At 51.8% G+C, this 12,590-nt stretch overlaps 1 protein-coding gene across 1 annotated transcript in view; it reads left to right on the forward strand.

Annotated features, from left to right (window-relative positions):
* LOC118889884 (dehydrogenase/reductase SDR family member 2, mitochondrial-like) overlaps positions 1–12,590 on the forward strand; it is a 64,100-nt gene continuing 51,510 nt past the window's right edge. The window contains 3 exon segments of the mRNA XM_036842032.1: positions 1–194; positions 364–538; positions 1,385–1,419. Coding sequence (XP_036697927.1) covers positions 1–194; positions 364–538; positions 1,385–1,419 — 404 coding nt within the window.

A 12,590-nucleotide genomic window follows, 5' to 3' on the forward strand; every position in this document is an offset into this window, starting at 1 on the left:
ATGAAGTTGATTCTTTCCCCCAGGGCCGAGTTCTGCGGGAAGCAGACCAGTCACTGGCCGCCATGCAGGGCCTGGGTCCCCCGGGGCCTGTTCCGTCCTTGTGCTGGGCTCTCTGTGCAGCTGAACAGCAGTGGGATAGAACAAAAGGGCATCCTGGCCAATCAGGTAGCCGTGGTCACAGGGCCTACAGATGGGTGAGTATCCTATTGCCCTGTGAGCCTTGACCCCTCACAGGGACTCTTACTTGCTCAAAAGGACCTCAGGGCTATAGAGCAGGGCACAGCTTTGTTGATTTCCAGGGCTGGGGGGGAAGGAGAATAGTGACAAGGAGCTGAGGCTTTGTTCCATTCATCTCCACTGCAGGATCGGATTCGCCATGGCTCAGCGTCTGGCCCAGGATGGGCCCCATGTGGTGGTCAGCAGCCAGAAGCAGCAGAACATGGACCTGGCGGTGGCAGCGCTGCAGGAGGAGGGGCTGAGCATGATGGGCACCGTGTGCCACAGGGGAAGGCAGAGACCAGGAGAGCTGGTGGCCACAGTAAGGGGCCACGGGGGTGGAAAGACACAGGGAGGAGAGTATGCAGAACACCCTGCCTGCTCAGCCCTGGGAGGGGTAGGGACCAGGAGAGGGGCTTGGAGACCCTGGAAGGCGGCCCGAGACCACAACTGCTCACAGTCTAATCGGGCGGACCTCACTGCTCACGCCGGCTCTCTGGAAAGGGGCCTGTTCATGGGAGGACCTCACTCCTACCCATCCTGGGAGATCTGTGGTTGAGGAGGGATCTAAAGGGATTTCTCCATCCCCAGCCCCCAGAGGGGTTTCCTCCCCTGAGGCCCTCAGCCCCGGAGAGCCTACCCCGGGCCTGTCCAGGGCACTTACCTTCACTGAGAGTTTGGTTCTCACAGGAGCCTTGTGGCCATTCGTGGTGGAGACGGTATCTAATTAGCAAGCTTTTAAAATAAATTTATTTATTTTATTTATTTATTTTTGGCTGTGTTGGGTCTTCATTGCTGCATGCGGGCTTTCTCTAGCTGCAGCGAGCGGGGGCCACTCTTCGTTGCGCTGCACAGGCTTCTTGTTGCGGAGCATGGGCTCTAGGTGCGTGGGCTCAGTAGTTGTGGCATGTGGGCTCTAGAATGCAGGCTCAGTAGTTGTGGCGCACGGGCTTAGTTGCTCCGTGGCATGTGGGATCTTCCTGGACCAGGGCTCGAACCCATGTCCCCTGCATTGGCAGATGGATTCTTAACCACTGAACCACCAGGGAAGCCCCTAATTAGCAAGCTTTGCCTCAATGTCCCATGCACAGGGCTACTCAGGGAGGACGAGGCCTCCTCAGGCCATCTCCAGGTTCACCCAGCCCTTCATGTCACCCCATCCCCCCAGGCCCTGGAGCACTGTGGGGACGTCGATTCCCTGGTGTGCAGCTCAGCAGTCAGCCCCCGGTGGGGAGCACCCTGGGCGCCAGTGAGCAGGTGGGGGACAAGGTGAGAGGCTGCCCCTGGGAGTTGGCTGAGGGGTCTGAAGTGCTCCCCCACCAAGACCCTCCTCTCCCCTCCTGACGTTACTGTAAAACCAGGCGCTGACCACGTGCCCCCTGGAATGTGCTGTGATGCTCCTTTCTGGCCTGTGTGCTTTTAAAGCTGGTTCCTACACTCTCTCTGCTCTCTTTTCTCTTCCCGTCCCTTTTGCATGTATTCCTTCAGCAAATATTTATCGAGGACTTGCTATGTGCCAGGCCCTGTTCCCAGCTCTGGGGGTAGAGCTGTGTGATTAAGTCTCTGCTTGTGGTAAGAGTCAAGCATAGTAAGGTGTCTGCTCTCTGCCAACAGTTTATGTTTTTCACGTCCTTTGGTGGGGACGTACATTGGTGGTCGTGCTCCTCTTTGGTGACCGTGCCTGGCACTGAGATTCTCCACCTTTCCTAGACGAGGGCTTCTCACTGTCCCTCAGATGAATCTGCTGCCCCTGTCAGGCCTGGACCCACCCACCAGCTTTCCATGGGCTTGGATGTTCCAACCCACTACAGTCCACTTAGCCATCCTGCCACCTGGTCCACCAGGATCTGGGACAGACCTCGTCAAATGCCTTGAGGTTCATCCGTGGCTTTGTTATTCTCCTACGACTTCGGTTCTGTTCACTCCTGTGTTTTGTCCCCCAGCCCCTCTGACGGACCAGAAGGACTGTGATGGGGTCACGGTCTTCCTGTCATTGGTAGCATCCCCCGCTGCCCCAAGCACAGGCCAAAGCTTTCCTTCCGCCTCCCCAGCTCTCTGCGTTCTGCTGACATCCTTCTCGGGCTGGTCCCTCCTGTGTGTCTGCCCTTGGCCAGATGCCCTTCCCTCCACCCTCAGAAATGACCTGAAATCCTAGCTCCCTGTGGCCTCCCCAGGCTCTTCAGCTTCCTTAATGTCTCCGAAGGCTCATTTGTGAATCTGTAGCTGGGATTTCATTGCTGACAGTCTCCTAACCCTCCTGAGTCATTTTCCCTTTTAGCGTCTCAGGTCGCGGGACCATGACTCTTCTTGGAACTGTTTGAAATCTTCCCTCCTGAAGCTGGGCGCACTAGATGACAGCCCGTCTTACCTTCTCTGCTGCTCGCCTATTCTCCAAGGCCTTGCTATTCTACAAGCGCTTCTGCACAGCTGGACAGAAATCTTCCCCCCATCACATCTGCCACCACCTCAGAGGGGAAATGCTCACAAAATGAGTTTCTCTGCTTTCACCCACATGCGATTTTCAGCAGGTGCCCGGTGAGGAGAATTTCTTCTCGCTCATCTTATCCATGGGCTATTTTGAGCACTTCCTTCAGGCAGACCCCATTCTCTCCAGATGGTTGGGAAATTTTGAATCTATCACTCCATCCACCTCTCCTCCATCCCGTCCCCAAGGACTCTCCAGACTCTCTGCACCTTCCTCAGACTCACAGAGCTCCGCAGAGATGCACAGGGCAAGGTATGCAGAAAGGGCGCAGAGCTTCCATGCCTTCTCCAGGCACTGCTCTCCCCGAATCTCCATGTGTTCACCAACCCAGAAGCTCTCGGAACCCTGCCCTCTGGGTTTTTATGAAGGCTTCAGTGCATAGGCATGATTGATTAAATCATTGACCACTGGTAATTTTTAAAAATTAATTTTTATTGGTGTATAGTTGCTTTACAACGTTATGTTAGTTACCATTGTCTATTTATTCAACTTTCAATCCGTCTTCCCTCCCCAGAGGTCAGGGGGATGGGGCTGAAAGTTCCAACCCTCTAATCATGTAGTTGGTTCCCCTAGCAACCAGCCCCCATCCTTAGGTATTTTCCAAATGTTACCTATTAACAAAATCAGGTGTAGTTGAAAGGGATTTATTATGAATATCAAGACACATTTACCACTTCTATCACTTAGGAAATTCAATGAGGTTTCCCTGGGGTTGGGACTGGTCCAGGCCACACGTTCAGGGCAGGGTGCCACCTGAAGCAGCCTGACTGAGGGCTCTGAAGTGGGGAATCAGAATTTACCAGTGAACCAAGAGCATAAGTTTCTGGGGCCGAAGGTTTCAGTCAGTGCAGAGCAGGTTTTACGGGCCTGGAAAAGTTGGGGCCATGGTGGGTGGGCAGTGAGGTGTGCTGAGAAGATGCAGACAGGCAGGGCAGGACAGACAGCTTCAGTGGGAAAGCCAGGCCCAGAGAGGTGACTTGCTGGGGTGTCCCACAGCTTTTTAATAGCCAAGGCCATGGGCAGAACCTTGCCATTGGATCTCCAGCTCCAGCCCCAAGACCTTCTCCCACACTCCACAGGGGCTGAGTGCAAAGACAGTGAGGGAAGTTGCCAGGAAGGCCAGGCCAGTGCCCCGGAGGTCTCCAGGGAGACACTGAGGGTGGTGCAGAGGGACCACAGGGGCCCCCAAGGAGAGAGAGGCCGCAGAGAGGGGGCGGGGAACAGCAGGCTGACCGCAGGGTAAGGGCTGCTGACCCCTCACCTTCCTGCGATGAGTGACAGAAGGTGCTGACCTCCTGGGTAGGAGTGGGGAGGGGTGTCACCAAGAAAAAAAAAGCCCTATTTCTGTACCCTGAGCAGGAGGCAGGGATTTGAGGCCTGGAGAGAAGAGAACTTTGCTTCCAATAAGGCAACGCTCAGAGAGGGGATTTGTGTGTGTGAGGTGCCTGTGTGTGTGTGTCTATGGTGGGGAGACCTCAGGGATGGGAAGGGCTGGGGGAGAGTACAGGAGAAAGGGTAGGGGTGCAGAGGGAGGGTTTGCACTCAATTTATGGCCCTTGCCCCTTCTTCTGTTGAGAAGCATCTGGAAAAGCCCGCCCTGGGCTCAAGTTGTCCAGAGCCCTGTGGGGTGAGGGCGTGTCCAGAATGCGGGGGGAGGGGAGGGGGGAGAGGGGGAGGGGAGGGGGAGGGCATAGGGAGAATGAGGAGTGGGGCAAAGAGAAGGGCAGGCCCTCGTGTCCACCACTCACACTGCCCTCACCTCGCAGCCTCACAAGAGGACAGGGGCTCCAAGGAAGGCAGCTGCCCGGGTTGGGTGAGGGCAAGGACTGGACTTTTTGGGTCTCCCCATCCCTTTCCCCCAGAGTCCTCCTCAGGCCAAGTTTCCAGCCAGAGGCTGTGGATTGTGGATAATCAGGCACAAGTGCTTCCTTGGAATAAATAACCTCAGTATTTCTTTGGTTCCTGACAGCCCTTGGGGAGGTACTGGGATGCTTTCACCTGGGCTAATAAGTGAAAAACAAAACACCGAGTTTGGCACATGAGAGAGTTCCTGCTGTTTTGCGGGTATTTGTGTGCTGGAAGGCCCTGGGGTGCGGGGCGCAGGGGCTAATTAGCTGGTAGCTTCCGCAGGAGTGGGAGGGGGTTCCTCAGGATGGGTCAGGCTCTGGCGCTGGGGGCTTGGCATGTCCAACTCTACCTGGGAGCATTTTGTCTGTATTTATACATTTCAAGTTAACCTCTTCATCTCTGATCTCTTAAGAAAGATCTGGAAAGAACTATTAGGGCAAGGGGGAATTCTAGGGCATCCTGGAATGACTACAGGTGAGGATTATGATAAACGGGGGTGATGGCATTCCAGCCTGAGGGTTCTCTGTCTTGTGACCCTCGAGGGTACCCAGTCTTGTTTGGATGTTGGGCCGCCTGGGAATAAAAAGTGGCACAAGAGCCAGACTCTGGCTGTTTTTCTCTTGTTTTTATCCCAGACCACTGCGGTGGAGGGTCCCTTGTCCCGCCACAATGCAGCCCTCACCCCTGTGCTGACATCCCTGGCTGCCTCTGCCTGGGTCCCACTTGTGGGGCTGGGCTCACGGGCAGGAGGGCAGCTTGAGGGGCAGTGCCCGGGCAGAGGCTCCTGGTGCTGCACTGGGGCAGAAGGGGTGGTCCCTGGCTGGCCTGAGGTGTCCCTGGGCTGAAGAGTCAAACACATGAGTTTTCATGGAGGCTGGGTTCTGTGGAGTGAGGTGAGGGCAAAAATAGGTGAATGCCTGAGGCTATGCTTGGTCAATGCAGACTTCACCAGTGAAGATCCTGGGTCAGATTTTACCAAGAAATTGAACGATCCTTTCATCTAAAGCGAATGGCCCTTTTGGCCAAGTAAGCAGTGGGGCAAACATTAGTTGATTAACAGAATAAATGAAAGATTGGGAATAGGATGGGAATGGAGGACAGAAGTGATCAGGGGAAAGGTTCAGAGCTAAGGCTACAGGCCACAGCGTGCCCTGGGGCTTCCTTACATGTGGGGATGGGACACCGTGTGGAGGCAGTCGAGGGACTGAAGGAGCCACGCTGGGCTGGGCTGTTGTGTGTGCCCTGGGTGCCTCGACTCAAGTTTAGAGTTTCCGTTGCCTTAGCCATTGAAGACCAAAAGATGCTGTCCCCTCTGCAGGGTGGGTCCCTGTGAATACCAGTGGGTAAAATGACTCCCTTTGCTGATCATTTTATCATAAATTTTTGATGTTTTCCAATTGCAACCTGCTCCAGAGAGGTTAATTTGTCTACATATGTGCAGCTTGTAAAAGGCAAGGCTGAGATTTGAATCCCCGTCTGTCTCTCAACCGCCCTCCATGACAAAGTGATGGCCAGGCTCTGTCAGTCCAGTTCTCTCTGCAGGTCTGTCTTAGTTTGGTTTCTCTTGAAAGCAGAGACAAGGGCTTTTGGACAGGAGATGGGAGGAAGCAGGAGTGAGGGAGGGAGTGGTGAGTGATCAGGGAAGCAAGGAAAGCCCACACAAAGACTTCCCTGGTGGCGCAGTGGATAAGACTCCGTGCTCCCAATGCAGGGGGCCCGGGTTCAATCCGTGGTCGGGGAACTAGATCCCACATGCATGCCGCAACTAAGGAGCCCGTCTGCTGCAGCTAAGACCTGGCACCACCAAAAAAAAAAAAAAAAAAAAAAAGCCCATACAGGGATGTGCAGGGAGGGTGGCACTGTTTGCCACAGACTCTGTTCCCCAACCCCCAACAGCCCAAGGAGAATATGGAATGCCTCTCAGATGGGAAGTGTCCACCCTAAGGCTGGTAGCAGAGCGTTTAATGGAATGCTTCATCTCCCATCCATCAAGAGCAGCCCCTGGGGTTTATCAACACCCCCATACTTCCAGTCAAAGAGAAAGATGCTTTCTGCAGTGTAGCAAGTCAAGGCCCACAGGTACAGTCCACCCGCCTATGTCAGAAAACAGGATGAAGGCAAGAGGGGTGAGTCAGGGCACCTAAAGTGTCCACCACAGGTTTCCAGGAAGTAACCGTCCAGGGTCTCAAATATGTTTCAAGGACAAAACACTCAACCATTGCTCCAGTGAGGCCCCAGGGAGAAACATAATCTCTCCTCTTCCGCAAATAACAATTAGTTCACTTCCCCCAAGTGATAGCCTTCAGAAATTTTCACTGGAGGCTTTCAAGCCGCCAGATCTCAGATCTATGGTTAATAGTTTGAGCAGTCCACGTGGCTGTCCCATGGGGTTCCCAGAAGAAACCAGAGGATTCAAATGAGGAGAAGGCAGGAAGGAAGATCTGAGAGGAAACTCAGAATAAACTCATTACACACAAAGAGAACTGGGCTGGGGTCTTTTCAACAAGCGGATGTTCTACTTGTCAAAAAATAGAATCATTTAAATGCAACACTTAATATGGTGAAATTTACATATTAACAACTCCCTTTGCTTTTCCCTGAGTAAAAATCAGGACAGTTTAGAATGTGAGGACCCGGGAGGGGAGGAAGGCAGGGCACCCTTTTGTCCCATTTCTGGTGACCCAGCTTCTGGAGGGAATTGACAAAAGACACTGGTGGTGAGACTAGGGCCTTGGTGACCTGATACACCTCAGGTGTGGGACTGAGATGTGGAGCCTTGGGGTTTAACAACTGGATATCTCAACAGTAATCTTGACCAGAGCACTGGGCATTTTGGGTCTTGAGTGTCCTGGGTTAGATTTTATCATCTAAAGCAAATGGTCCCCTTCGCCAGTTAAACAGCTTATTGAGAGCATAGTTGGCTCACATTGGGAGAGTTCCTTTTAACAGGCACAAGGAAGGGGTATGAGATGCCAAGCAAAAGAAACCATCATCCCTATCACCCAACTTCAAAACAGACCCCAACAGCCCATATCAGATTGAGTCGTCTCAGAATCCTCCTCTCACTCCTTTCTTCCCCGTACTGCTGAAGTGCATCAGCTAACTCCATGCCAAACATTTCAGGGAGACTCAGTGCCCCTCTCGCCTTGCTTCACTTGTTGGGGGTTAAGAAGTGAAATGTATCCCAAAGACTGGAGTGGACCAGTAGAGATCTCTTTCGTTATCAAAGGTTCTGTAATAACACACAGGTATATGGGAGGAGGGGAGACATTGTTTTCAGCTGTATCAGCTCACATCTTAGTAGGGAGGCCCAGGGTCCTGTCAGAGGGGGAGAGAGGATGACAGGGAGAGGTCCCAGGAGGAGTGGGGTGGGCAGGGACGCTGGCTGTGGAGCACGAGAAGGGCAGGTGTTGTGTCTCTCAGCCACGCTATCCTGACTTGCAGTTTTTGCTGGTGCAGCCAGGAATCTGGAGTTGGAATCCTCTGTGGCTGGAGAGTAGACAAGGATGATGGTACCACCATTAGAGAGCCGGGCTCCCCAGGCCGGTGGAATGGCTGAGGAACTGCGTCTTCAGGAGGGGAATGTCTCCTGACCCCCTTAGAGGAGCTTATTTCCCAGGAGTGTTCCTGTGAGTTAATTTCCAAGGCCAGCATCCTTTCTCCACAGATTCTTTTTATTGCCATGGAGACAGTCTCCGGCTCTGTCCAATGAAGAGTCTGAACAGCAGGCACCATGACAACCTGTGGGGGTTGGAAGGACATCTCCAAGGCACCTCACAGACCAGAGCAAGGACGGAGGCCTGGGGACAGTATGATTGTCACAAGTGTGGTTGATGAAAGGGGACAGCTTGACTGTTCACTGCCTTCCTCTCTGTGAGCAGTGAGCGAGGGATGGGTGTGACGGGTGGGTCTGGGGCTGGCGGTGTTGAGGTTTGGGGCTGCCGAAGCCCCATACTTTTCAGCTTCATTCTTTTTCTGACTCCATATTTTGCTTATCCCCAGCCAGGCCAGCTGATATGTGCCTGGAGCCGTGACAAAGCCAGAGCAGGGCAGATCTGTCCAGCCCTGGGTGGGGGGAGGGGACGGAGAGGAGGAAGCAGCACATTCCTAGGAAATGACCCACTACTAAATAAGTGCTCTTCTGTAGAAATCACCCCCACCTCCACCCCAGGATTGTGGAGACAAACAACTTGCTGCCAACTTGAAGTGAAGCTTCCTAATTCCCATGTTGGGGTATCCTGGCTTTGCCGATGGCAAGGTGTTGGCGGTATGAGGCCAGAGGCCTGTGAACGCTCTCTGCTTGTCCCCAGCATTTGCCCAACTCCTGCTGGAATCTGCCAGACACGGGTGGGTCCCGTGACCTCTGTGTTCAGCCCATAGCTGGTTACTCTGCAGAGCTGGGTCAGGAGACTTGCCCACCTCCTCCCTTCCTCCCGGGCTCTCTCTCTATTCTATCCATCCCCCGGCCCTGGCCTTCCTCACTCCCAGGCCAGTGCTCTTACCTCACTATTCCGTGGTTGGGTTATTCAAAGAATCAGCCTGTGTCTCTACCGCAGGCCTCACCCTGAAGGGCTAGAGGGGAGCAGAGTGGTACTGAGATCTCTCCGTTCCTGGAGTGGCTTAGGAAAGTCACAGACATGACCTAAGGTCTGCTCATCCTGCTGATGGCTTTCCTGGTGAAGGCCACATCTTAGGAGACAGAAGGTGGTCTGTAAGAGCAACCCTCAGGACTAAACTCATTACCAGATTTTGATAATAGATGCAAGACATGACTCCAGTTCTGGAGGGTCAAGCTCTGTGTGACTCAGTTTTCTCATGTGTAAAATAGAATTAAATGAATTAACAGCTGGGCCTGGTTTATGGTAGGTTTTAGCTGTTATTATGATGTTTTATTACCAAGTCCTCATACGGAGCTTGGGAACATGACTTACTGTTCAGTTATTCTCTGCAGATGCTCCTATGCCTGCCCAGCAGGGGGTTTGCTTATTTCCATCAACTCCAGGCCTGCGGAGCAGCCTCTGCCCTGCTCTTCCACTGTGTACACCTATTACGTGGAGATTGGTAATCCCAGCCCAGAGCTATTCATCTTCATCTCCCAGGGTTCCCTTGCTGGTGTGGTTTGCATTTCAACCCATCTAGATAAGAGAGCATCTCCCGAAGACAATCCTTACAGGTGACGGGGATTACAATTCTTTTTTGTGGCATCCTCCATCTTTTTTTTTTTTTTAATATATATTTTATTTTATTTATTTGGCTGCATTTGGTCTTCGTTGCTGCGTGCAGGCTTTCTCTAGTTGCGGCGAGCCGGGGCTACTCTTTGTTGCAGTGCGTGGGCTTCTCATTGCGGTGGCTTTTCTTGTTGTGGAGCACGGGCTCTAGGCACGCGGGCTTCAGTAGTTGTGGCATGTGGGCTCAGTAGTTGTGGCTTGCAGGCTCTAGAGCGCAGGCTCAGTAGTTGTGGCGCATGAGCTTAGTTGCTCTGCGGCATATGGGATCTTCCTGGACGAGGGCTCAAACTCGTGTCCCCTGCACTGGCAGGCGGATTCTTAACCACTGCGCCACCAGGGAAGCCCCGCATCCTCCGTCTTCTATCCAACAAGCACAGATCACAAACCTCCAACTACCCATCATAAGCCCTTTATGTTCTCCTGTAACCTAGGGATCTGTTCTGTGTTCAGTGCTCTGATTTGACAGCTGGTGGCCTTACCTCTTTGCCCAACACCTCACCTAGTGCAACTACATGCCTCCATTTCCTCCAGCCCTCAGCTGTCCAATTAGCCTGCAACCCCTAGCAGTGGTTCTTCTGAACCAGTCCACAAGGAATGTCTTACACAAATCACCCAGAGTTTGTCTTCAGAAGCTCCTCCAACCTGGGTCCTCACTCTCTGGCGCATCCTATCACTGTATCCATGTGATGTCTTTCTCTTCTCCCCATGTCAAAACCTGCTCTTAGGAAGTTTGCAAACGCATTCATTCTGATGGGTAAGTGACTTTTAGAACTTAGTCACTCTGACGTTTAGACGGCTTCCGGGTAGCCATCCTTAATGCTTAATGTGGATTAACTGCATTCTCATATGTTCAATAAACATACCCTGATGATATGCTCCAGTGGATGCTGCTGTAATTATCATCGTCATCGTTGTCACTGATAACCATTTACAAGCACCTACTATGTCCCAGGTAAGACAATTGGCCATAGTAGAGTATAGTGGCCAACATCTGTACTGGATCCCTACCCCATTTGTTATGCCAAAAATTCCAGAAGGACCAAGGATTTACATGTAAAGGAATATAACTTGTGTTGCGGCTTATGGACAAGAACACATTTTATAGTCCCATGTATAATAGTAAAAGGCAGGAAACCACCTAAATGCCCAACAATAGGGCATGATTAACAGGGGATGATTAAATAAGTTATAATACATCCATTTATGGACTATTCTGTATCTTTTTTTTTACGTCTTTATTGAATTTGTTACGATATTGCTTCTGTTTTATGTTTTGGTTTTTTGGCCGCGAGGCACGTGGGATCTTAGCTCCCCCGACCAGGGATCAAACCTGCACCTCTTGCATTGGAAGGCGAAGTCTTAACCACTGGACTTCCGGGGAAGCATATCTTTAAAATAAAAAAAAATTACAAAAAATTAAACGGGCATAGGTTTGTAACTACTGATAATGTAACAAACTCCAAGATAAAAGTTAAAAGGGAAAAAAGCAAGGTGTGGTACAGTGTATAGAGTGTGCTACTGCGTGTGCAATGAGAGGAGATCTATAGAGGGGTGTATGCCGAGACTATTTTTAGAAGGAAAAAGGAAGTTGACAAGAGTGGCTGGTTCTGGGAGTGGGATTGTTGATCTAGGTAGGAGGATGGCTTACTTTTTATCCTTTAATGGAGTTTGGATTCTTTTTATTCCTCACCACATGTGGGTATTATTTCTTTATTTAAAAATTTAAGAGATGAGCAAATGCTATGGAATCAGACAGACTTGGACTGAAGTTGAATTTCTATCAGTTTCTACCTGCGCGGCCTTGAGTGTGGTACTTACCTTCGTCTAGTCTCCTCTGTAGAATGGGGAGTAAGAGCACCCACCTCTTGGGTTGTGGTGAGGATTGAGGGGGAGAGTGCCTGCGAAGTTCTCAGCACGGTGCCTGGCACAAAGCACACCATCAGTTGTTAGGCGCCTTACATAATCGTCTCTAATTACCACTCTGGGCTCAGTACCACTCAGCTAAGCTGTGTTCTGTGCGTCAAGCACCCAGCAAAGTCTGGTGATACAAAAGCAGTGGGACAATCAGGCAGCAGACAACCAACCATAACAATCCTGGAACAAAGGATCGCAGAGGAAAGCATGTTTAACTCTGCCCGAGGGGTATAGGGTAGGGGTCCAGGAAGGGTTCTCTAAAGAAGCGACATTTGCCGTGGGAGATTTGTAGGAGGAGATGGAGCAGCTCCAGCAGAGACACCACACGAGGAAAGGCACAGGTGTGAGGGCTTGGGGCCCTCTGTCCCTGCCATAGGAGAGCAGAGTGTGAGGGAGAGGGTGGGGGAAGGACCCTCAGATGGAAACAGTGTTGGGGACAGAGGTGAAGCACCAGTTCCTCTCAACGGCAGTGCCTTGTCCCCCCCTTTTCCTTGTGGCCACCTCCTAGAGACCCTAGTCTGTTTCCAGTTGCTGCAATGGAGTCTGGGGCAAGAGTACCGGGGGCCTTTCTGCAAATGTGCTTTGGGGACTTCTCGTCTAGCCACAGCCCTTGGAAGTAGCAGCAACACGTGCTCTTTAGAGCAGACACGTTTCTATTCCACATGCTCCTAATACTGCAGTCTGTTACCTCTAGACATTTTCCTTCTCTGAAATATTCACACCGAGGACTTGCATGGATGTTCTGTTTTCTCTATCGATTATGTATCTGCCTATAATATATAGACACTCTTCTCCCTTTCTGGATAAGCAGGGAAGGATCAATGCAGGGAACTGTGATTGAACCTGATGCTCTGGAAGGAGGAAGAGCTGCAACAGCTGATGGGCTCTGGCGGTCACCC

Source organism: Balaenoptera musculus, chromosome 2 (assembly GCF_009873245.2).
Source record: "Balaenoptera musculus isolate JJ_BM4_2016_0621 chromosome 2, mBalMus1.pri.v3, whole genome shotgun sequence".
Classification (NCBI taxonomy): Eukaryota; Metazoa; Chordata; class Mammalia; order Artiodactyla; family Balaenopteridae; genus Balaenoptera; species Balaenoptera musculus.